This window comes from Myotis nattereri (assembly GCF_964212035.1).
Source record: "Myotis nattereri genome assembly, chromosome: 7".
Lineage (NCBI taxonomy): Eukaryota > Metazoa > Chordata > Mammalia > Chiroptera > Vespertilionidae > Myotis > Myotis nattereri.
The window spans coordinates 33,325,228-33,351,402 of NC_138082.1; the positions used below are offsets into that span (position 1 = coordinate 33,325,228).

The 26,175-nt window shown below is 53.7% G+C and overlaps 1 protein-coding gene across 1 annotated transcript in view; it reads left to right on the top strand.

Annotated features, from left to right (window-relative positions):
* Positions 1-25,462, top strand: part of SH3BP4 (SH3 domain binding protein 4) — a 76,713-nt gene extending 51,251 nt beyond the window's left edge. Inside the window, exons 3-6 of the mRNA XM_081096106.1 lie at positions 9,370-9,613; positions 15,027-17,389; positions 22,328-22,516; positions 23,559-25,462. Coding sequence (XP_080952232.1) covers positions 9,496-9,613; positions 15,027-17,389; positions 22,328-22,516; positions 23,559-23,783 — 2,895 coding nt within the window. The 5' untranslated portion in view covers positions 9,370-9,495 and the 3' untranslated portion in view covers positions 23,784-25,462. The remainder of the gene's footprint in view (positions 1-9,369; positions 9,614-15,026; positions 17,390-22,327; positions 22,517-23,558) is intronic.
* Positions 25,463-26,175: the final 713 nt, after the last annotated feature.

The window sequence follows — 26,175 nt, forward strand, 5'->3', positions numbered from 1 at the left end:
TCCTTTTACAGCCCCTGCTCTACCACACTCTTAAATAAACAGACCCACTGTTTTTCGAGAAGAAAAAGAATAGTATAAGGGTGTCACTTCTTAGCAATGCCACATCACCAAAATCCTAGTGGGGTTATTTTTTTAAAGGAAGAAAGAGGTGGGAAGACATTTTATTAAATTATTCTGAAGTTCCTCTGGAAGAAAAAAAAATAAATGATAGGAGACTTTGAAACAGAATGGGTCATAGAAATTAGTCCTTCCGCAGAGCCAAACATGGGCAGACCACTATAGTTAAATAAGGCTGATGTTCTAAAAATAGTCAACAAACGGCACAAAGAGGCCCCATCCAAACCCTGGTGTCCGCACACTTTCAGAGTGCATGTAGATGACATCACCTCGCTCAGGTTGGACAGATTGTCAGGAATGATGTGGGAGCCATTGCTCTGCTCTTTGCTAATTAATTTTGTGAAGTTCCTCACTGAGCAGCAACATAAATGCTTTGTACATTAACCTCAGTGCACAAGCCACTTTTTTAAGTAAAGGAAAACAGATGTGACTGTTCATCAAATTTTGCATTAGCGGAGTCCCCTCTGCACTTCAAGGCAGAGTCACAAAGGGAAGGTTGATACGGTTGCATAATTAAGACTTTATCAGGTTAGCAAATGGATTAGCTGGGAGAATTGGCAGCTGATAAGGCTGAATTTCAGAGTGTCACTGAACAAAGGATCCAAAAGGGGATAGTCACGAAGCAGGAAATGAGAAGGGTAGATATTTGAAAAAATTGCTGGTTAATGGTCAAAGGAATGTGAATTTAGACTTCGATACCCTGTTTCCCACAAGTGGGTTGGCGAAGCTTTGCGTGGACTGTAAATGAATGGTGGGAAGTGGACCCCACTGCTGTTGAGAGTAGAAATTGCTACAGCGTTCTGGGGAGATGTTTGTCCGCGCTTCTTGCTCTGCTCGGTAGTCCTGAGAATAGTTCGATGGCTGGGGAAGATGGGTGTAAAGATGGTCACCGCCCTGCCATGCAGAGCAGCCGGCATTGGGAAGCTGCTGGGAGAAGCAGGGTTGGGGTGCTCTCCCCTTGCAGAACTGAAAATAAGGCCCAGGTGGTCTGGTCACATTTCTGTCCCTCCTCAAATCTCTTTCGCCTGGTAACAATTCTGCATTAGACCCTACGTGGAAGCTGCCTCCCCTCTCAGGCTTGTGTGACTCCTGTGTTTTAATCTGAGTCCCACAAACGAACCTTGGGGAAAACCCCTTTCAATAAAGACCAAACAAGCCTCCGTTTCTTCATCTGTAAAATGGGTGGGGCCCACTATTTTACAGAAACTGAGATCTGTGTTTCTCAGAGTGCATCTAAGCTGAACTGTTAAAAAAAAGTTTAAGTTACTGTATGTGTACCAAAAAAGATGTCTTTCTAGCCAACGGACTAGCTTTCGCCTTAAAGTGATGGAACGCTGCCTTCAAAATAACTGCCTTGAATAAACTTAAGTTGGCTGAAATGGAAATGATAAACAATATTTGATTTATTATTATTATTTTATTTTTTTTTAAGGACCACAGAATATCAGTGACTAAAGTTGGAAACCACAAATCCTTCGAGGGCTGATGCTTTGCAGCCTTGGTGAATGTGGCAGGCGGGCCAGCAATCCTGACTGCCCATGCCCAGCCCGGTTAAGTGAATGGGCTTCTCTTCTCATGGCTGTCAGAACTTCTTCAGATAGTCATGCTTTTTCTTCCTAGCCACTGGCTGGGGACCAGAACTATTTCTGGCCTGGGCTGATCACAAGATCCCCCTTCACAGCCTGCCTGCTGCCAGCTCTGTCTCACGGTGGGCCGGCCTTCCCATGTGACTCCGGGAGGCCGACCACAAGCCTCCATCGTGATGAACGCCGCCCTCCCCCCGACCCAGGTCCCATGCTGGCCGAGCAGGTGACTGGCCACCCATTGGTTTGAACCCTTGGCATTTTCAGCAGCAGGGTGCGGGACAGATGAGAAGCGCCCACCACAGCACACGCGTGTGCCGGGCCAGCCGAGATGCAGACATGGTGGAAGCCCCACCCCTTTCCCTCCTCTCCGAGGTGGTGTCATGTATGTTGTTGTTCCAGCCAGATGACAAGCAGTGGAGGGAAGGGACCGGGTGCTGCGTGGCCTTGTGTCTTTGGTGGTCCTGCGGCTCTGGTTCTGATTGTTTGAACAAAACATTTGTCTGTTCAGCTGTCTATTCAGAAGCCACAGACTTCAAGGAAGCGTGTTTTGTTTCGTTAGGGAGCGAAGCCAGCACGTGCACAATCACAGCCCTGGTGCTTGGGACCGAAGCAGTCCATGCCCAGAGAAGGTGCCAGGTGCTCCCGGGAGAGCTTGGAAAGGAGTGGACTCAAAGGCACATTTGACAGGGTCCCTCTCAATGGAGTCTCTCTCAGATGGGGTCTCTCTCAGGTGGGGTCCCTCTCAGGTGGTAGGTTTTAATGTAGCAGAAATTGGGAGGCCTGTTGAGTCTTGAAGAAGGTGGATGGTGAGGAAGACGGCAGAAGTTGGGAGAAGGCTGGGTTCTTTGGTTTGACGAGCGCAGGGCATGCAAAAGAAAGCATGATGCAGACATGGAGAGGGGGTTAGTCTTCTACAGAATGGGGGAGCCTCCGAAGAGCCTGCGATTGTGGCTTTACCCAAGGAGGTGATGGTATGGGTCCCGCACGCCAGGAGGAACAATCCCACAGTTGGGCGTCCAGGGAGGAGGCCGGGTGGTAGGACACTCAGGCCCCAGAGACCCTCCGCCCCTTCCTGCCCTACCCACAACCCTCTGATTCTCCAGACCCAGACTTTCTTACTTTCACAAGCTGGTGAAAACATCCCAAGTCATGGTGCCCACTCCCAGCCGTCATACTTTCTACAGTAAAAACAGCAAGAAGGCCACCATGTGGGCACACCACAGCTCCAGGGCCCCGCCCGCTGTCCCGTAGAGCCTGCGGGAGGTGTCAAGTCACCAGCTTTGGGTCAGCAGATGACAACACCTTCATTCCCTCTGAGCTTTATAGTTACTCTCAGACATGGTCCTTCAGCCACGACTGCTCCACATGTCTTGTGTCCCCGTCAGGACGAGGCCTTGTTCTAGACGTGGATGCTCAGCGCCTGCCTGGGAGACACCCACCTTTCTCAGACTCAGGGACCGGGTGCATGGTCCTGCACACACATCTCATGACTGACCCAGACGGCTTGTTGGGGGGCCCGCAGACAGCTGCTGTGCCCCCACCCCCAAAAAACTGAACTCAGTGTTAAATCAAAGTGAAATACACTCTGGCGACCCTGGTCAGTGAGGCCAGTGCACCCTGTTACCTTCGATGGGGTGTGCCCTCCTCGGGGACACAGGGCGCGGGCACAGACAGTGTCTCGAGGTGAGACTTCTGCAGCTGGGAGAAGTCTCCGAGGTGGCCGGAGGGTTGAGTTTCTCTGTGCAGGGCTGGTTCTCTCTCGTAACCGGAGCCTTGCCTGCTCTGCCAGGGGAGGGAGAGCCTGGAAAGGGGACACCAGTCACGTGTTGGCTTTCCACTTGGGTTATTGCCCAGACCAGTCGGGTCAAGGGTCCAGAGGTAGGGGGAACAGGGGTGCTGTGGAGGCTGTGGGGCCGGCCTACCTCCGGGGCTGTCTGCATGGGTGTTGAGACATTTAGAGACCACCAACCCGCCTTCCCTCTGGTCTCAGTGTGACTCCGTGAATGAAGGCCAGGTGTCCCCCACAGCCTCCGAGTTGCCAGTCAGGAGCCTGGTGCCTGGGGGTTCAGGCAGTTGCTCAAGGGATGACAGGTTAGCCGAGGAAGGGTGTCATTGGGTGATTTGGATCCTCAAGGACACACTTTTGGGGAGTGAGTGAGAGGAAGCAGGCGTGACAGAGTTTCTGTTGACAGAGACTGGTGACTTAAATCACCGAGAGTGAGCCGAAACTCAGGCCTGCTCTTTTACCCCGGAGGAAATGTGATTAATCAACATGACACTCCTACTCCAGAAATTGAAGTCAAACATGGGGAATGAGTCATCTTAAACAGGGCGGGAACCCAGAGCCATCTTCACGCCTCACTCCTGACGACTCCTGCAGGCTGCCCTCCCGCTGCACCCACATGGGTCAGAGCCACTGGAGAGGCTGGCCCAGGGGTGGGCAAACTTTTTGACTCGAGGGCCACAATGGGTTCTTAAACTGGACCGGAGGGCCGGAACAAAAGCATGGATGGAGTGTTTGTGTGAACTAATATAAATTCAAAGTAAACATCGTTACATAAAAGGGTACGGGTCTTTTTTTTTTTTTTTAGTTTTATTCATTTCAAACGGGCCGAATCCGGCCCTCAGGCCATAGTTTGCCCACGGCTGGGCTGGCGGGTCCCTGTGCACACCCTGCGGTCCCTCGTGGTGTAGCCTGCACCCCAGAGATGCCAGTGGCCTATTGTTTTTCCTGGTTGGTTTGTTCTTGCATTGTTCCTGGAACAAACGTTGGCAGATAGGCCCACCGGGATATTCTGGGCTCCTGGGATCTGAGGAGGGGCTGCGTGTGGTTCCCGAGCTTGCAGCAGAATCTGTAAATAAGTCTGTCTGTGCACAACGATGGCGTCTGTTCAGAGGCCAGCCTCGCGGTTCCGTGAGGAGCAGACACAGGCCCTTCTCTCTCTAAATGAATCAGCCTTTCTACAAGGAAAGGAAAACTCTTAGCAACGAGTCAGATGGAAGTATAAGCTGTAATGCCCCTTCCTATCGTTCTAGACCTCATTTCCCCCAGGGGCGCCAAGGCGGCTTCTGCAAGTCCAGTGCAGATGGGGGTGGGGGGTGGGGGCTGCTACAGCCTGCTCTTCTCAGATGTCCCGAGCCCCAGGGCTGGCCGACCACCCTGGCGAAGGGTGCCTACAGCCGCACACCGTCCCTGAGAAGTGACCCACCCGGATGAAGTCCAGTTTCATGGAGGGTGGCCAGACTTGTAGACCAGGCCATCCAGGCAAACCCATCAGTGGGGTTTTTTGTTTTTGTTTTTTATTTTATTTAACACACAGTCCACTGACCTGGGCACAGCTTCCTCCTGGCAGGAAGAGAGACATACTCCTGATGAGCCTGCAGAAATGCCCAGGTAGTGTCCGGAGCACGTAGATGTCAGTATTGTCTCCTGTACGCCGAGTGCTGTGAGACCAGGTCTACACTAGGAGAACACCTGCACACAAATGGAAGGATTCAAGTCAATTTGGCAGAGATTGGGACTCCTAGAAATACCTGGATTTTTAGGCCTGGATAATGGGATGGTGATTGTTCTGTTATAATTATTAAGCCGTCTTTATTATCGTGGATTGCTTAACTCCATTTGATCGCTTTCAACCGAAGTCCACTCACCAGCCTGAGTTTTCCTCTCCATAAAGTTCCTCCCTAACATTGTACGCATTCCTCGTTCACTAGCTGCAGAGGCTCCCGCCACTTGGCTGCACTCGGCCGCAGTGGTTGAGGCGTCACTTGAAGATTGAGCTGTGCGTCTCCGTAGCCGAATCTCCAGATCCACTTGCTCTTTGGGAGTCAGACTCAGCAGGAACATTCTAGAAACTCATGTAAACACCTGGGAGCTTGGGGTGTGCATGGCCATGGGGGCTGCTGAGATGGGTGTCTGATGGCAGAGTGACCCTCACCACCCGCCCCTGCATCATCTCAGCACTTGGACTTTTACGTTTTGTCTGACTTGACTTTTTCTTGGGGAAAGGTGACAAAAGGAGGTTTGGGGCAAACTCCAGAGTTGGGTTTGCACCTGGGAGGTTCGAGGTACCCATCGGTCTTGAAGGGTAGCCCTCATTAGTCTGAGTTCCAGGTTCAGGTGTCACTTGTCAATTGAGCAGGAACCCCCCCACCCCCCGCCACCGCATGTCCACGTGTGCTGTGAGGGGCTCAGGCTGCCCGAACACCTGAGCTTATGGCTCCTTAGAGTTTTCCCAAGTCAAGGGGAGACACACACACACACACACACACACACACACACACACACACACTCCTGACACATGTCTGGGATGGCAGGTGACAAATGTTTCTTATTACTTACTTTCTTAAGTTTTTAAACATTTTATTGCAGATATTTAAAACGTGCAGAAATAGGGAAATGGTAAAAATAAGACAATAATAAAAATAGATAATGAAATAGGAAAACAGTAAGTAAATAGGGAGAATGGTATAATGTATAGTAATTACAGTGATGCATTTATTTACTTAAAAGTAAATATGTTTGTAGTCATAGTGTGATGTTTAGTAAAATGCAGTATATTGAACCTTCATGAACCCCTTATAAAGCAGATCCTGTCATTCTCCCGGCATTACTTTCTAATAAAGCAAGGACTCATTTGAAGGGTGCGGTATGAGCTCATGAGACTTGAATTTGCAGCTCCAGGACACTGACTGCAGATCTGAGGCCGGCAGGTGATTCACTGTGGTTTGCAGGGCTGTGCCGGCGAGCGGGGAGCAGAAAGAGGCGGAGAGAGGTTTTCCTGGAGGCACTGTGAGGGGCGTGAGTCCAGAGCAGGAGCTGGAGTGTGGGTGCTTGAGCAGTGGGGCGTGAGTGTGGGCCCGGATTCGCTGTGGGTGGAGGTCACACGCCTGAACCGCTGAGCGTGGCTGGTTTAAAAGCAGCAGGCAACCCCCTGAGGGTGTGAGTCGGGGAATGACCTGACTGAGGGGCCCCCATGGAGACTGAAAGGCGCCGGGGATCCCATGGCTGCAGGTGAGGAAGGCCTGGGACCCTGTGGGCTTGGGGAGACCCTGGGAGAACAGCAGCACTTCCTGGAGCCTTACTGGGCAAGTGACTCCAGGCTCCTTCCATGCCTGGCTCTGGAATAGGTGGAGGTGCAGGGCTCCCCTCTGAACCCTCACCTCACTGTGTCTGATCGGGGAGGTGCCAGGCAGAGGGAGCCTTCCAGGCTTGGGCCAGCGGGGCCAGCTGCCCTTTCTGTGCCCATCTCTGACCCTCGCTGGTTTGGCTCCAGCTTGACAGAGCATCGGCCTACAGACTGAAGGGTCACACGTTCGATTCTCAGTTGCAGGCTCCATCCACAGCCCTGTGTGGGAGGCAACCAACCAAGTGTCTCACATCGCTGTTTCTCTCTCTGTCTCTCCCCCTCCCTTCCACTCTCTCTGAAATCAATGCAAAAATATCCTCTGGTGAGGATCAACAACAGCAACAACAACAAAAAAATCTCCAAATGGCGATGGTGCCCCAGGCTCACCCCGAAGGTGCTGATGGGTGTCAGGATTCTGTCTAAGGACCGTCCCCCACTGCCACTGGCAGAAAAGTCGCCATTCTGGACTTTCCTAGGGGCTTCCTAGGGGCATTGAACACCACGGGACAAAAACGCCCCCTCCCGTGGAAGACCCTGTGAATGGCTGCATTGACCTCAGCGTGCCGGCTGCGCTTCTGGTCACCAGGGAGTCGGACTTAGTGCCTGGGCTGCGCTCTGGCTAATAAGTGGGGAGGGCTGCGCAGTCAGTGGCTTATCTGTGCCTTGAATGGCAGCCTCTGTGAGGGTATCTTTGTGTTTTCAAAAGGACTGCAGATCTCTTTATACAACTGCTAACACTTTCTGTCTCTCCCTGGCTCTGGGTCATAACTCTGTCCTCCCATCAATAATAAACAAAAACGATGCTCAGTTTCCAAAAATGCCAGGGGTCTGCGACTCGTTCTGCCCACCCCTTCGCCCTGATTCCACCCGGCTGCCTCCCGGGCAGTGAGGATAAGGAAGCTAAGAATGTGGTCACTCTGAAGGGCTTCTCTCGTTTCGTCTGGCCGACCTGCGGGTGCTCCCTGCTGCTTCCTAGAAAGCTGTCTCGGTGTCTGTAGGTGCCCAGCGAGCTATGGCCAGCACTCTCCTAGCCCCAGTAACTCAGCCCCCTCCGACTTCACCCACCTCGTCTGCTGAGGACGTGGCCCTCTGTGTGGGACTTTGAGGGTGTGTTGGGGGGGGAGGGGCGGGGGGCTGGTCCCGATGTCTCCTCTCCTTGCCATCCACCTGCATTCCACCCCCTAACCTGTAATTTTCAAAGGTAACGGCATCGATGCTTCCATTTCTCTCATCTGTAGCCAAAGGTCTCTTTCTCAATCAGGAACCTTCTGTGGCCCCCGGGGTCTCCGGGGCAAAGACTAAACCCCACACCAGGACTGGGGCTGCTGATGCCCCAGCTGCAGGGACCATAGCCACGGAGCTCCTTGTTCCAAGCGTGGCACGTGGATCATGAATTCTCGGGACAGTGCCCTCCTCACCCCATGCTACAGATAGGAAAACAGGCTTAATGGAGCTAAGTATTGAACTCGAGGTCATGCCCAGCGTGCATGCAAACCTGGGGCTGCTCGCTGCACCCACCGCATGCAGAACCTTGGGGAAGGGGGTCAGGGGATGGGCTAAGTCGTCGCCATGGCCCAGGGGCTGCAGAGGGCGGTGTCGGGCCCCTCTTGCTCCCTCTGATTAGTAAAGGTGACACCTGGGCCAGAAGCTGCATTTAAGGGCGTCTTTGGATAGAGAAACAAAGGATCTCAGACTGGATTGCATGAGCCCAGTTACACTGGGATGAAATCCACCTGCCCTCAGGATGCAGGCCAGCTGTGGCCAGCTGTGGTCCGCTGTGGTGTGTCTGCCGGTTCCTGTTGGAGAGCAGATGAAAGTTACTTCTTTGAAATAGGCTCCTAGCTGCTCCTTTTCCGGAGTCCTGGAGAAGGTCTGCTCCTGGCCAGACATCCCATGTGTCTCCAGAACCCCCTAAAAGCCCATGTGTGCCTCCCCAAAAAAAGCCGAGGCCTCAGGTGTGATGCCTGTGCTCACTTTGTAAGGACACCGTGGCTCAGTCAATGGAGGGTTTCTCCTGCAGAAATTACATGAAAATACCTTTTATGTACACGTGGCCACTTTCATATTTAATTTATGATTGTTTGTTTATTTAGTGCCCCGAGAGGCTTTAAGGAGAGTGTGGGCAGAGGCACTGTGTGTGCTAAGTCCTGCCCCAGGGGAGGGGCTGGAGTCACTGCCGAGGCTGCTCGGACGAGGAACCCAGCCCCTGTGGGCAGCCGGAGAGCTAACCTCCTCTCCCAAACCGTGGAGCCAGCTGTGTGGACGGCACAGATTCCGTTTTTCCTCCTCTGACGCGTGAACGGGCGAGCCAGGTGCTAGAGCCCATCTCACAACCCCCTGTGCCCAGGAAGAGAGGGCACCCACAGCAGCCAGAACACTGCTGGGCCGGGTGCATGGACCCTGGGCAGAGGAAGCGACTCGAGTCTCTCTTTATGGGAATGGGCTCTGGAAGAAAGAGGCTTCCCGCCTCCCATAAAGTTACTTTTTAACCCATGTTCCACTTGCTCAGGGGAAACGTTTTCCTCCTCTGCTTTCAGGAGGAAGCATTGCCCCGCGGGCACGGCGGGCAGCATGGTTGCCTGAGGCAGAAGCTTCCGCAGTCGCTGGAGTAGCAGGAGGAAGGAACATGGAACCGTAGCAGCTCACCCCGGAAGAGTTCCAGGATGGCAGCTCAGCGGATCCGAGCCGCCAACGCCAGCGGCCTCCCCCGCTGCAAGTCCGAGGGGACCTTGATCGACCTGAGTGAAGGGTTTTCGGAAACGAGCTTTAACGATGTCAAAGGTGAGCTCCCGGGGCCAGACCTGGGTCTGACGGCTCTCAGCTGCCAAGTTCATGCTCAGACCAGTACACTTAAGATCCCTGATCTCCATCGTGTTCTAAATGCACGATAAATAACTTGTTTTGTTTCTCTGGTGTGTTGGGAGGTTGTTTTGAATTTTCCCTTTAGTAATGAAACTTCATATTGAAACTTCAAGAGAATATGTTTTCTCTTTTCTTGTGTTTTGGTGACATTGCGGTAGGAAACTTGATGGTACAGAAAACTGGGGGGAAAGGATGAATTATTGGAAACACTAGAGAAGAAAAAGGGTGGTCTGGGATGGGGTCAGCCAGCTTTTCCACAGAGGGTCGTGTAGGAAACACTTTAAGCCAGCGGTTCTCAACCTGTGGGTCGCGACCCCTTTGGCGGTCGAACGACCCTTTCACAGGGGTCGCCTAAGACCATCCTGCATATCAGATACTTACATTACGATTCATAACAGTAGCAACATTACAGTTATGAAGTAGCAACGAAAATAATTTTATGGTTGGGTCACAACATGAGGAACTGTATTTAAAGGGCCAGAAGGTTGAGAACCACTGCTAAGCCTTGCAGGACGTGTGACTTCTGTAACAGCCACTCAGCCCTGTCATTGTAGCTTGAAAGTCTTCATAGAAGAGAGCAAACAAATGCACGTGGCTTGTTTCAGTAAAGCTTTATTGATGAAAACAAACAGCAGATGTGGCCCAGGGGCCCTAGTTTGCTGACCCCGGGTTTACAGGTGGCTGTAGGGTTTAAGTACCCTGCACCTGGGTTAATGAGAAAACCTATCTTTTGGACCCAAGGTTGATACTGGTGGGTCACCTGCTTCCGTGAAGCCCATCCTGACCTCATAGGCCACGGTCAGCATCTCTCCTGGTGCTGAGTGCCCCCTCCCACCACCACCATCATCATCATCATCATCATGAATGGACTATCCCACAGCCGTGACCGCCTTCTGTTGAAATCACTCGCCATTCAGGGAGCTGTATCTGTGCCTTTAAATCTTTGGCCCATGGCACAAAGCCAGCACTAAATAAACCATCCTTAACTGAACTGCTGCCTCCCGGATAACATCGTGGCCCTCTCCCCACGTACTGAGAGTCATGCAGACGTGTGTCGCTTTCTGCTCTCTGCTCTCTTCCACTTCATCCTCCACTTCTGCTTCCTCTCTGGGCTTTCTGCTGCGGCTCTGAGCATGGCTTCAAATATTCTTTAGAGGAAGACTGGCACAGGGAATCCTGAGGTTTATTCATAAGAGCAGCGGAGCTAGTGGGCGTCGCCATAAATAACTGAACCATTCGTTTTTCATAGATGGATAATAGGCATCATTTTCTTACTTTAGCTGATCACGGTGAGAGCTGGGAAGGGTGAGCATAAACAGTGGGGTTTGGGTCGGGTTCTTAACGAGGGGCAGAGAGCTGAATGTTAATAATGATAATCTGGGAGGAGCTGTTATTCCTAAAAGAATAGCACAGCGAGGGGAGGAAGGCAAGACAGTCTGGGATGTTAGGAGGGGCTGGTGAGCTCGTGTGCGCGCGCGCGCGTGTGTGTGTGTGTGTGTGTGTATGCGTGTGTGTGTGTGTGTGTGTGTGTGTGTGTGTGTGTGTTGGGGAGAGGGGTCACAGACCCTGTGGACTGTACTCTCCAGGGGCATGGGCAGGAGCAGGCTTCACGGTGGGAATTTATTCCAGCCAAATTGTCTGCTGTGAAAGCTGCTGCTCCTGATGCGTGTTTTGCCTGCAGAGGAACTGAGGCAGGAGGTAGGAAATGTGTTACCCAGTGCACCGCTTCCTGACGCCCAGGGAGCTTGTCTGTATTAAAGCAAGGGAGCTGGGGATCTGGGCAGCACTCCCCAGAATTCACTAGGTTGGAATTCAATAGGGGTTTTCCTGCATTCGATGGGATGGGCCCCAGCCTGGTGTCCCAGGGCACTCTGTAGGGGTTGACTGATGGAGGGACCTTGGGGAAGGGAGCTCACACCACTGCCCACTCCCATGAGGCCCCGATGGAAAGGAGCTGACCCCAGAGTGAAATGTTACCACTAACCTTCTAAGGAGAGCGCTTGGAATGCTAAGCAAAACCATTTTCATTCTTCAGTCTGGTCATTGGAAGTGATCATTTGCATTGATACATTTTCTTAGGCTATGTACAAAGCCAACCTAATAGCTTTGGCTTTTAATTTTAAAAATATCACTGTAAGGGAATTATTCTGGGGCAACATTATAGGGATTTAACTTTTTTTTAATATATTTTTATTGATTTCAGAGAGGAAGGAAGAGGGAGAGAGAGATAGAAACATCCATGATGAGAGAGAATCATGGATTGGCTGCCTCCTGCACATCCCCCGGTGGGGATCGAGCCCACAACCCAGGCATGTGCCCTTGACCGGAATCGAACCTGGGACCTTTCGGTTCTCAGGTCAACGCTCTATCCACTGAGCCAAACCGGCTAGGGCAGGGACTTAACTTTTGAGGGATTCTAACAAGATTTGAATAGCTTGAAGGCTTGTTTTAATTTTCATCTGACATTTTCATTAGATGTGTCAAGGAAACAAAGGTGGTTTGTATTACTGGAGCCCGTGACCAGACAACAGAATGGAGAGAAGGTCTTACATTATCTCTAACCCCAGCCTGATCCCTCTTCCTTCTCCCCACCTCCCCTTCGAAGCCATTTCCTTTTATGCTGCTGTTTTTATTCAGTCGAGGGCACAGCCAGGGGGGAATCCTCACTTTGGCCATCACCTTGGCCCAGTAGCATGGACATGCCCTCTCTGTTGTAAGCAGACAGGACCAGGTGAGCAGTAACTCAGTGAATGTAGCTTGAGCACCTCCTATGTGCCAGGCTCTTTCCAGGGACACCCATGAGCATGACAGACCCTAATGGAGCTTGTACCCTAATGGGCGATGGAGCCCTCCCCCAAAAAACCCTAAACAAATGTGTAAGGTGTCTGATGCATTGTTTGGTGAGATGTGTTACAGAGAAAAATAAAACTAGGAGTGGGGTGCAGGTGTCGGTTGTAACAAAACATTTTGCTAAGCCCTTTATCAGCACAATTTCACTTACTCCTCACCAGGGCCCATTGAAGAAAGATTCTTCTTCTCCATCATGAAGAATCCGGGCTCTGGAGGTCAGACAGCTTCCGAGGTCTAGTGACCCAGAGCCAGGTCTCCCAGTGCCCAGATGGAGGGCAGGGGGTGACAGCCTCCACGGCCAGGACCCAGAGCCAGGTCTCCCAGTGCCCAGACGGAGGGCAGGGGGTGACAGCCTCCACGGCCAGGACCCAGAGCCAGGTCTCCCAGTGCCCAGACGGAGGGCAGGGGTCATGCCTTTGAGGCCAGGACCCAGAGCCAGGTCTCCCAGTGCCCAGACGGGGAGGGCAGGGGGTCCTTTGAGGCCCAGATGTGCTTTCTCCCAAGCACATCTCTGTTACCTGGTTCATGCCAATAAATAGAAACCTCCTGCTTTAGACTTAGCCAAGGAAATGCAATTTAATTTTCATTATTTCCTTTCCACGGAAAGGGAAACTGGGGGGGAGATGGGGTGTTTTGGAGGCCGATTGGAAAGAATAGAATGCCTGTTGAACTGAGTCACATACTAGAGCAGTTCAACTAGAAAACTAGCCCGTCCTTCGCTTGTTTATGTAGACAGCCTAAAAAGGGTTTCCTTTCTTTCAATTGTTTGTTACAGGAAGTTAGAATATGAGCACACTGTAAAACAAGGCACAGTTCAGGGGGTGGGCTTGTTTACCTCAGAAAGAGCTTCCTGCGGAATATACTTGGTCGTGTATAGGAGGCAGATAAAACACCGAGGTGTGTGATTATTATTTTTCAAAACACACACCGCTTGCTTAGATGACTTCGTTTTGCTGTTCCAATTGCCGAACACCAAGAACCGCACATCAGCTGAGTCACCGTTTGGAGCGCCGTGGTTTTTCAGACTGCTCCAGCAGGCGTTCAGAAACAGTGTGGCTCCCCCAGACAGAAACCTTTGATTTTTACGGTGAGGATTATGTGGGCGAGACCATTTCCATGGCGTTTTTTTGAGTGATCAGTTCAAGGAGGTAGAAAGAAAGACCGGCCTCAAAATCGTAGGGCATATAAACAGTTTGGTGAACAATGGAACCGGAAGCGTGGATACATGGAACAGACTGGCGGGTCCCTGGGGAGGGGGTGGGTGACTGGATAAGAAAGGTGAAAGGATTGGCTAAAGAACATATATGCATTCCCCAGGCACAGGGACAGTGGTGTGGTGAAGGCCAAGGGAGGGGGAGGGGGAGGTGGGCAAAGTAGGGGCAAATGGGGGGTATCTGCAGTGGTGTCAACATAAAAAATTTTAATTAAGAAAATAAATAAAAAAAAAAGAATGGGTTCAATTTGGAAATGGAAGAAACGGGCCTGAGCGCCAAGGGAACGTCTTTCGTGTTCAGGGCAGACGTGGAGGCTCTTCTTGCCCGCGCCTGGTCACATGCCCTGGGACCCCTAAACACGGATCATCTCTGTTTTCTAAGTAAATCCCATTCAATTTCTCCTCCTTTGGGGGAGGACAGTTTTTCCTCTACCCTTCCAGGTTCTTTGGCTGGTCTGGTAATTAATAGACATAAGACAGATTAACAGGAGAAAAACGAATGTAATGGCATACGTATGGGAGCCCCATACGACTGAGACCCGGGGCAGGCAGGCAGCATGCTGAGCTGGGAAGAAGGAGGTGGGAACTGGGGCTTGGGGGGGGGGGGGGCGGGAAGACGGGTCACAGGAAGGTGGGAGCGCAAATGCTTGATAAACAAGTACTTTCCTGCCCCGCAGAGACACTGGGACGCAACGTCCCTTTGTAGCCCCCCAGCCCACCAGCTGGCCCGTCCTCCTTGTAGTTCTCTGGTGATGACTCTTCCCAGAACGGGCCCTCCATCCAAGTTCTTGGCAGCACTTAGGGAGAAGGGAGAAGCTCTGCCTGAATCATTGGGGCCTTGATTGTCTTTAGATCAGAGTAGTCTACAGACCGCAGCAGCACACTCTAAGGCCACCTGGTCTGCTTCCTTCGCGGCCCAGCAGCTCTCTGGCCAGTTAGTTAGATAAAGAAATAATTTGATCAAATTGAGATGTCAGAGGCACAGGAACATGGTGCTGGTTTGCATTTCTGCGGATGGTGGACCGACTTCCATCATGGCCTCGCCTGTGTGTGTCGGACCTGGACGGGACCGAGGGTGGTGAAACGCTCGTACCCTCATTGGTGTGTTAATCACACACCAAAACCCTCTCTGGTTTGTTCCTGTGAGTCACACTGCTGGCTCATGGCTGCATCTGGTGTGTTAGTTTCTTGGGCCACCCTCTCTAGCTTGGACAGTGTCCTGCAGCCCGCGGCCTCGCCCTCACCTTCTGCTCTGTGTGTTTCTTGCAGTGCCTTCTCCCAGTGCCTTGCTAGGAGACAATCCCACACCTTTCGGAAACGCAAAGGAAGTGATCGCAATCAAGGACTACTGCCCCAATAACTTCACCACCCTGAAGTTCTCCAAGGGCGACCACCTCTACGTCTTGGACACGTCCGGCGGGGAGTGGTGGTATGCCCACAACACCACGGAGATGGGCTACATCCCCTCCTCCTACGTGCAGCCCCTCAACTACCGGAACTCCACGCTGAGTGACAGCGGGATGATCGACAATCTTCCTGACAGCCCAGAGGAAGTAGCCAAGGAGTTAGATTTGCTCGGAGGATGGACAGATGACAAGAAGGGATCGGGCAAAACCTACAGTAATAACCCTTTCTGGAATGGGGTCCAAACGAACCCCTTTCTGAACGGGAAGGTGCCAGTGATGCCCAGCGTGGACGAGCTGGCTCCCAGAAGTTCTGTGGACTTGCTGCTCTTCGACACGGGCACGTCTTCCTTCACGGAGTCCAGCTCGGCCACCACAAACAGCACCGGCAACATCCTTGACGAGCTGCCGGCCACAAACCAGCTCCACACCGAGGGGCCGGTCAAGCGGGACAACCCGTTCTTCCGGAGCAAACGTTCCTACAGTCTGTCGGAACTCTCCGTCCTCCAGGCCAAGTCCGACGCGCCCGACTCATCGGGGTATTTCATGGGCTTGAAGTCCCCAGCCCCCGAGCAGTTCCAGAGCCGGGAGGACTTCCGCGCAGCCTGGCTGAGCCACCGGAAGCTGGCTCGGTCTTGCCACGACTTGGACTTGTTGGGCCAAAACCCTGGGTGGGGCCAGACCCAAGCAGTGGAGACGAACATGGTGTGCAAGCTGGACAGCTCCGGGGGCTCCGTGCAGCTTCCCGACACCGGCATCAGCCTCCACGTGCCGGAAGGCCACGTGGCCCAGGGGGAAACGCAGCAGATCTCCATGAAAGCGCTGCTGGACCCCCCCTTGGAACTCAACAGCGACCGCTGCTGCACCGTCAGCCCGGTGCTGGAGGTGAAGCTGAGCACCCTGGAGGTGAAAACCGTCATCGTCTTGGAGATGAAAGTTTCGGCCGAGGTGAAAAACGACATTTTCAGCAAAAGCACAGTGGGCCTCCAGTGCCTGAGGAGCGACCTAAAGGAAGGGCCCTATGTCCCCGTCCCACTCAACTACAGCTACGGGGACACGGTCCAGGTGCACCTGGACAACCTGGAGCCCTGTATGTACCTGGCCATCGTGGCCCATGGACCGAACATCCTCTACCCTTCCACCGTGTGGGACTTCATCAACAAAAAAGTCACAGTGGGTCTCTATGGCCCCAAACACATTCACCCGTCCTTCAAGACAGTGGTGACCATTTTTGGGCATGATTGTGCCCCAAAGACTCTCCTGGTCACCGAGGTCACCCGCCAGGCCCCCAGCCCCGCGCCCGTGACCCTGCAGCTCTGGGGTAAGCACCACTTCGTCTTGTCCAGGCCCCAGGACCTCCAGGTCTGCATGTTTTCCAACATGACAAATTACGAGGTCCGAGCCGGCGAGCAGGCCAAAGTTGTGCGAGGGTTCCAGATGAAGCTGGGCAAGGTGAGCCGCCTCATCTTCCCCATCGCCTGCCAGAACCCCAGCGAGCTCTCCGACTTCACCCTGAGGGTCCAGGTGAAGGACGACCAGGAGGCCATCCTCACCCAGTTTTGCGTCCAGACTCCCCAGCCGCCCCCCAAAAGTGCCATCAAGCCGTCCGGGCAGAGACGGTTCCTCAAGAAGAACGAGGTCGGGAAAATCATTCTGTCCCCGTTCGCCGCCACCACCACCAAGTACCCGACCTTCCAGGACCGCCCCGTGTCCAGCCTCAAGTTCGGCAAGCTGCTCAAGACCGTGGTCCGGCAGAGCAAGAACCACTACCTGCTGGAGTACAAGAAGGGCGACGCCATCGCCCTGCTCAGCGAGGAGAAGATCCGGCTGAAGGGGCAGCTGTGGACCAAGGAGTGGTACATCGGCTACCACCAGGGCAAGGTGGGCCTGGTGCACGCCAAGAACGTGCTGGTGGTGGGCAAGGCCCGGCCCAGCCTCCTGGCGGGGCCCGAGCTCAGCACCTCGGTGCTGCTGGAGCAGATCCTGCGGCCCTGCAAGTTCCTCACCTACATCTACGCCTCCGTCAGGACGCTGCTCATGGAGAACATCAGCAGCTGGCGCTCCTTCGCCGACGCCCTGGGCTACGGGAACCTGCCGCTCACCTTCTTCTGCCGAGCGGAGCTGGACAGCGAGCCCGAGCGGGTGGCGTCCGTCCTGGAGAAGCTGAAGGAGGACTGTAACAACGCGGAGAACAAAGACCGGAAGTCCTTCCAGAAGGAGCTCATGATGGTAGGTCCTGGCGGGTTTGGGTGTCGGGAGGGTGAGCCAACAGCCAGCCTTCTCCTCACACACATGGGTGCCACGTGGTTCGGTGAACTGTTGGACCGGATTCTGGGCTCATCTGTGCTCAGGTGCAAGGACAGGGTTTTAGGAAATGCACCTGGAGAGAGGCGTCCACATGGGGCCATGGGGCTCCCCAAACAGCTCAGATCTCTTTTCCCGCTGAGTTGGGGGCTCCTCAGAGGTCTCAGGATGGACCCCCGCGTGCCCAGTGGCATGTGGACACACGGGGCCTGTGCTCCAACCACCTCTCTATAAGCCTCTGGGGAGAAGGTTTTCATCAGCTTCCCTGTGAGAGCCACCTATGACTCCAACCTTTTAAGAACGACTGCCCCAAAATCTGGCTTTATTTTAATGAGTTTTTTCCTCTGCGTCTTACGTGAAGGTTCCACCATGTCTCTGTATTGTTTCCTCTCCCTCCTTTTCGTGTGTGTTTGAGTCGGGGTGAGGACAGCCTTGGTTTTGCCAGCACAGCCAGGAACTGGAATACGAAGAAGTAAAAAGGGGGAAGTTGGTGTCACAGTACGGGATACACCGGCCCACCGGCCAGCCGGGAAGCATTTAGTGACCTTTCATGGCACCAGCGTGCCTGGGCTCAGCCCCAGCCCCACACCCCACAGCCCCACAGCCCCACAGCCCCACTCTTCACTGTTGGATAAGTTCTCGGAGTGGCCTCAGAGAAGCTTAATAATATCTTTCTGTTGGCATCTCTCGTCGAGTCTGTGCTGCCATTGCCTGTTGACTCCCTTGGATACTAGGAGCCGTCTCAGCTCCCTCCCGGTCCCCTGATATGATGTCCTATGGGAGCACCTGTGTGACTTAGTCACATGCCTTTCTCCCTTGCTCCACCGACTCCACACAGCCTTTCACCCCTTGACTTTGGTGAGGTGTGACTCAGCAATCCTGGCATTTCTGCCACTTCTCCCCCCTCCTTCCCCACAGCACCTGCCGCTCCGTGTCTGCACTCTGGGAACAGGTGAGCCAGGTGCGTCTGAGGTTGCCCACGTTGACATGAGTGTGCAACTGATGTGGGTTCCTTGCACACACGTCTCTCTGCTGCCCCCTGGAGCCGAGGGACAAAGGGATGCAGTCCACTGTGCCACGGCCACTGTGGCAGAGGGAGTGGGGTATGATGCAAGGCATCATGTGACCGGCGATAGTATAAAATGTTGGTCACATGGAGCAGATGGGAACCTGGCACTGCCCCCAGGAGCAAGCGGGAACTGGAAGTGGCAGGTAGAGGGGGGACCTTGTTAACCTGGAAGTCACTGGGCACTGGCAGCATTAGTGGAGAGCATGCGGGTTGGCGTGGCTGGGGGTGAGCGTGGCTGCAGGGAAGCTTCCCCGGGGATGCCCATGGCCCTCCCTCAGGGCACACCTCCCTGGCCCGCCTGTAGAATCAGTCTCCGAGCAGCCCGAGCTGCCCGTCTCTTCTTTGGGTCGACCTCACAGTGGGCAGGGGCCCAGCTTCCCTCTCGCAGGCCTCAGGCTGGAATTCTCTGTGGATCAGGGAATTATGTGCTTTCATGGAGCATAAACGGTTGGTTGTGCCTTCGTGACAGCTGAGCAGCGCTCGCCTGGCACGGGCACAGGAGGAAAATGAACCGACCTGGGCAGCGCCTTCAGGGCTGAGGAAACCTGTCTGAGGAGGTGGCTTTGCTCTCAGGTCCTCATTTCTTTTCTGAAGACTTAAGTGAGGCTCCGTTTTTTCACCTCGGGGAACCCAGAGGAGATTTTTCGGTGGCTTCCTGAGGTTAGTATGTGTGCGGATGGGCCCGGTATTTGTCTGGGACCCTCTCGCCTCCCCCAGCCCCACACCCACCGGGGCTCCCAGAGTCCCAGGAGGAGGAAGTGGCAGGAAGGTGCCTGGGGGAGGTTGGCTTGGGCTGAAGCGAAACCGGTTTCCCCTCCTCACCTCTGAGCAGCAGATCTGAACGGCTGGCCCGACTTCTAGAAGCCCAGGCTGGCTTATCCAGGGGTGTCGGCGGAGTCGGGGTGTCGGAGGAGTCGGGGTGTAGGAGGAGTCGGGGTGTCGGCGGAGTCGGGGTGTTGGCGGAGTCGCTGCGAACCAGGTGTTTCGTTTCCAGGGACTTAGACATCGCTGAGCAGTGGAGTTTCCTACAGCGTTAACCAAGCATCTAACCCGCCCCCGCCTCAGGGCCAGACCACCCCTGCCTCACCCAGCTCCTTGTGAAGACAGTCTGTTTAGTGATGATGCCTTGGTTTGGAAGTCATAATTAAATGAATTAGATGGCGGGAAAGAAGGGTTTGGACAGCAGATTGCGGGAGATGGGGAGGAAAAAGGCCCATCTGTCCACTACCATCAGAATGGGGTCCGGGCCCCTTCCTCCGCCCCCAGGCCCTGTAAGACCTGTCCCCCCCCCCCCCCATCTCATATCGCTGGGGGCCACGCATGCTTCTTGCTCACTAGCCACTCCGGCCCTGTCGCTGCATCCTGAACCCACCTCGCTTGCTCCTGCCTCGGGTTTTGCACGTGTGGTTTCCTCTGCCTGGAATTCTCTTTCCCCCGATTCCGCGCGGCTGGGCTTTCACCTCCTTCAGATACCAGCCCGAACCTCATCTTATAAGAGCTTTCCCACAACTCTCTGTAAAGCCACTCTGCCTTTGGGTCGCTGCCCCTCGTCATCCGTAATATCGTCTCCATGGTGCTTTCCAGAATCTGAAATGGCCTTGTTTACCTGGGTTCCTGTGTCTTGTGGCCCTAATTAAAGACAAAATCCACGCGAGAAAGGACCTGGCACATAGGCAAGACTCAGACATGTGGTGAATGAATGAATGAATGAATGAATGATGCATGAACGAATGAGGCAGCCTCCTGTGGTCAGACCACCGTGCTTCTGTTCTTTCGTTCCAGTCCCTCTTGTGGATGCATATTCTCCCTATCAGCTGGTTGGAGGTGTGTTGTGTGCCTGGGCCTCGTGGGGTACTGTGCCTGCCCTCTGCCACCACCCGGCTTGTGACCACAGAGAATGGCCCTCCTGTCCCCAGTCACCCAGCTCTCCAGCAGAGCCATGCCTGTCTGTGATCATCCCATTTCCATGAGGCCCCCAGACCATACTGAAAGTCGGGGGAGGGGTGGTGCTGCCAGACCCAGCAAAGTGGACGAAGCCCCTGGAGCCCCTGAGTGTTGGAGGGTCTTGAGTGGACCCCTGGGGATCCCCGTGCTGGTGGGACTTACCGGTCAGGCAGATGTGGGAATGGGCACCGCACATTTGAAGAGCTTTTGGAGTCAAATTCTGTTGTCAAGGGCAGGACAGGTGCAGCCTTCTAACACAGTGCCAGGGAGAGCCACGGCAAACAGCAGGAGCGGTGTGTGTACTCACACGCATTAAACATTTCTTGGGCGACTGCTGTGTGCCTAGTGTGGGTGCTGGGGGCTGGGCTTTTGAAGAACTCGGGCCTGTTACTTGAGGACGACTTGGGAGAACAGTCAGGAGAGCTGGGCAGGCTTGTAACGGGCCCCGAAGGAAAGGACCTGCTTGGCCTGGGTGGACCAGGGGAAGGCAAATGGGATGCCAAAGGGGGTGCAGGAGCCAGCCAAGGGGGAGGGGCTGTCGGGTCCTAGGTACACTGTGGGCAAGGGCCAGGCTGAAGGAGAACATGGGATGGGGTCGAGCAGAGGCTTGAGGCTGGGTTGGATTCAAGGCCTTGGGGACAAGAGATAATAGTACATGTATATGGGGCAAAGGAGAGTGGCCTGGTGCCACCTGGCCAGACAACACTTGCTCTGTATCCCATGGGCATTCAGTCACAAGGGAAGTAGGGGAATCAAGGCGAAGCCATTCCTGCTGTTTGTGAAGTCAGGGGTGTCCCTGCCCCTTGCCCCTTCTCAGTCTCAGAGTCACTCAGGTGGCAGGCAGTGCAGTGCCCCGCTCTGAGTGCCTTTCCTGCAGAATGCCAGGATGCCTGGGGCTGAGGACCTAATGTTCATACTCACCCCTGGACTTAAGACAAGCAGGCAAGGTGAGAGGTAAGAGGGAGGGGTCACACCAAAGGGCTGCCTGGCTGGGAACACCCTCACAGCTTGTGCATCGGATTTCACATCTGGCGGCCTTCCCTCCCCCCTCACCTGGCCGGCAGGGTCTGCGGCTGCCTGCCCGGGGTCTGGGCCCGCCCTGCACTGCGGCCCTGGGGATAGGCTCTCTGTGTTTCCCTGCCCTGTGCCCGTCAGTATTGACCTGGAGCGCTTCAGGGTCTTTGTTTGCACAGTGGTCTTGGCCAAGAATCCAACCCAGCCTCAAGCCTCTTTCCTCATTGATTATTTCTATTTGTAAAGACAGAGAATGCTTCTTTTGCGTTGAAATTCTGCAATCAGTGCTGAAGAGCAAAGCAGAAAGCAGGTCCTCCCTGGAGTGTGTGCTGTGGTTATGATCAGTTCCCTAGGGTTATGCCACCCAGGCTGTCCCGCAGGCTGCTCTCCCAGCCACATGTGCTCGCCGTGGAGGCCTGCGGCTCTCAGCCTGGGGAGGCCCACGGGTCTCCAGTCTGTGGCCGGGCGTGCAGCTTCTGTCCGATCACTGCAGCGCTCTGGGAGGTGCGCCCTTGTTCACGTGTCTGTGTGCTTGTCCATATTGGTTCCGTGACAATATTCCAGAACCTGCAGGCCCATTGCAATCGAGAATGACCTCAGTTACCTAATTCCATCTGCAAAGACCCTACTTCTAAATCCAGTCACATGCTGAGGTTCTGGAGGGACGTCCACCCCACACACATCACCGACTTTCTTTGTCCTGTGAGTCGCAGCGAGGCAGGGGGTCGGGGGTGTATTACAGGCATTAAAACGTTCAGGTAGAGCAGGTGGTGTCTGCATCAGGATCCGCAGGCACCCGAGCCGCCCTCTGCCTCACGCTCTGCTCCTCCCCGCAGGCCTTGCTGAAGATGGACTGCCAGGGCCTGGTGGTCCGGCTCATCCAGGACTTTGTGCTTCTGACCACGGCCGTCGAGGTGGCGCAGCGCTGGCGGGAGCTGGCTGAGAAGCTCGCCAAGGTGTCCAAGCAGCAGATGGACGCGTACGAGTCTCCCCACCGGGACAGGAACGGGGTCGTGGACAGTGAGGTGAGTGGGCAGCCCTTCTCTCAACCTGTAAAACTCAGTCACAGCAATATCTGTTTTGTGGCGTTTTTATGAGGATAAAATGAGTTAGACGTGAAAGCCCGTGCCCAGCACACAGTAGGCCCTCACTGAGTGGGCGGGTCCCCTCCTTCTTGGGGTCTTTAGTTCTGACTCCCGCTCTGGCGCTGGCAAGGCCTCGCTGCCGTGAAGTGGGGCTGGGGCGTTGGGACAACATCGGCGTGCCTGCCCGTCCCTTGCTCATCCCGATCTTAAATGACCTTCAGTCAGAGGGAATGATGGGTGACTGGGCCCTTTGGGATCCGCTCGCTCTGGGCCTCTACCCGCCCCTGCTGCACGATTACCTGGCATGTTGTATGTCTGATGTGGGCCAGCACGGGCTGGGTTCCTGCTCAGAAGTTCTGTTTCTCACCTGTTCGTGGAGGTCGCTTTAAGCTACCGGAGACCTAGGAATGGGGGAAGTTCCTAGTATAAGGGTGTCCTTTATTATTGTTTTTTCTTTTAAAATATGTTTTTATTGATTTCAGGGAGGAAGGGAGAGGGAGAGATAGAAACATCAGTGATGGGAGAGAATCATTGATCAGTTGCCTTCTGCACACCCCCTACCGGAGATTGAGCCCGCAACCCTAGGCTAGTGCCCTTGACTGGAATCAAACCTGAGACCCTTCAGTCCGCTGGCTGACACTACCCACCGAGCCAGACTGGCTCGGGCAAGGGTGTCCTTTATTATTAATAGGGTGAATTTCTAAATAAATGGCCACGATAGAAAGTGCCACAGGGCGTGTAAGGAGAGAAATCCTTTCTGTTCATTGAGACACCACTGGCTACGTCCTGCTCTCACACAAAATGCAGTTCCCTCCGCAACATGGAGGCCCGGACAGAGACGGTCTCCTGTGGCTCCGATTTGCTCTGCTCTTACTAAGCAGCTACAGCAGAGGAGCTGTAGCTGGTGACCTGGCCGAATGTCTGACTGTCCCTCACTCTGTCCTTTCTCCTTCCTTCCGGTTCGGACGACTCCCCCGTGCAGGCCATGTGGAAACCCGCATATGACTTTCTACTGACCTGGAGCCACCAGATCGGGGACAGCTACCGGGACGTCATCCAGGAGCTGCACACCGGCCTGGACAGGATGAAGAACCCCATCACCAAGCGCTGGAAGCACCTCACGGGCACCCTCATCCTCGTGAACACCCTGGACATCCTGCGAGCGGCTGCCTTCAGTCCTGCCGATCAGGACGACTTTGTGATTTGAACGGATGCCCCTGCCTGCTGCTGCCCATGCTCCCGTCTGCCCCGAAGCCCATGCAGCCACATGTTGCTGGGGAGGGAGGAAGAGCCGGCTGCTCAGACAGATGAGGGTCGCTCGATGGCCCCGCGCCCAGGACCAAGCACACCCCGTGCTCCACCTGCCGCCTCCATCTCGGGGGCGGGGAGGCCTGAAGGGACTTTCTACTGCAGGTCATTGCCAATCAAATAGCTTCCTATTTGTTAAGTATACATTTAAATTTAAAATCACTTTTTTAAAGTATGGGGAGGAGGGGACATAGGAGAAACGTGGTATCTAATTTTTTTAATGGACCATATAGGTTAAAAAAAACCAACTTATAGGGGCAGACGCTGTTAAGGTTTTTATGTTCTCTAAAGACCTTTTTAAATTATGTTACAGATGTATATATGTATTTAAAAGTACTCGGGGGCATTTCCTGTTCCCAGACACACTCGCATTTCAACAGGAAGCACGGGAAGATGCTTGTGCGTGCGTCGGACCTTCTTTCACTCCGTACCTGTTCAAACGTCAATCAAATAGGAACCGTGGTTTTAGGTAAATGAGTGTAGCCCAAGCCCATTCCTTCGGAGAACGTCCTGGGCCCTGTTCTCCTCTCCTTTCTTCTCTTCTGTACCTTGGCCTCGTGGTGCAGTAGGTGACCAGCCACCGGGCACGTGGACCGTTTTGTGGGCAAAGTTAAGTCTGACTGGTGCCCTTGAGATGAGGAAGCAGCTGGGAGCTGACGTTCTCTGTGGCCCCTGCTCATTCAGAAGCGCAATCCCAGTTCCGATCGAGCTGGTCCCTGCAAAACTCCCCCTCTCTGTGGTCACGAAGGAAAGTTCGCCACAAGGACAGCCTGTGCTAGGTGCCGGCGGCCATTTGCCAAACTCTCCTCTTCATTTCATCCCACATGTGATCCCTCTCCCTTCCTGGTATACCCATGTCTCCTTGGGCATGAATAGTGTGGGGGAACCGTTTTTATTTACAATACAGAGATTATCTGAGCATTATGAACATTTCCTGAAAATGAAATACTTCCCACATAAAGCCTGGGGCGTGGTGGAATGTTGCATCGATCACCTTTATGGTTGCAGATCGACTTGCTGTGTTGAATTCTACAATGGCACTGTCATTGTGGCATCTTAGAGGGAGCAAGGGGCACGGCTGGAGTCCCCAGGAATGTGCTGGGATAGGCACCTGGCACGTAGGAAGTCATGTGGGCCCACTTGAAATCCCAGTCTCATTCTCTAAATCTGCTTTCTTGAAACACTGTAATTACCTACTATAATCAATGTATAGTCCCTTATGGGGCTGAAGCATTCTTAGGTATCTATTGATTCAGATACTGAAGATCAACTGGCTAGAAAAAAACGATACCAAAAAATAAAAACACTACGTGTTTTATGCTGCAAGAACCAAGACACACAGTTCCCCAGTCATCACACGAGATAACCTTAAATTCAGCTTTTCAACCCTCCACCATCATTCTTGCCAGAGGTCCTCTCTCCCCTTTCCCCCCAAAAAAGAAACAAAACCAGTTGCACCTTAAACCATGGATATTTTTCCTCAGGGGCTTAAAATAGTTTCCTATGCAATATGTCTTGTAGCACAAATTAAATTCTACAGAAGTTGCAGTAAACTTTATTTGGATATTTTGACCTCTTAAGTGTGTGGGTGTTTTTTTCCATACCAACCAGACTTTAAATAAAACCTCGTGTAAGTAACTGTACAGAGAACAATGACTCCCTCCCCTGACACTCGCCCCTAAGTGACAGTGTGACAATTGGGTAACAGGTATCTATTTTCTTGATATTAACGTCATTGCTCTTGGAACATCGGGGTCTCAGTCATCGCTGGCTAGTAGGAATTGGCGTTACCAGAGCACACAAAGGGTTCAGGTGGACGGCTTCCTTTATTTTGGCTCCACACCCCTGGGACTGGCAACCCCGATTCCACAATATAGTTTAGGACTGAGCCAGTCCACTTGTGGCTGTTCCTACCGTCACCACCCTCCTCACTGGGATAGTGGCTTTGTCATGTTTTCTGGGTGCTCCGAATCTTGAGAACACTTGCTATATTTGGAACCCCAAAAACATAAACTTTCAGCCTCCCTTGCAGCTACATGCAGGTGTGTCTGGCTTCTACCTCATGGATCTCTGATTCGATCACCCACTTGCAGAAGGAGGCGAGGCTGGTGGCAGAAGCATCTTCCTCTAGGGTGGCACTGGTCGCAGGGAGAGCTCCCGCCCCGGCTGTGGCCTCCCTCAGTGGGACACACACGGCCGTGGCGATTTCCCCGATGCCATGACACATTCCTCAGCAAGCCAGTCCTGGAAGCTCAAAATTGAGCACGGTTCTTCAGATCTCTCAACCCTCT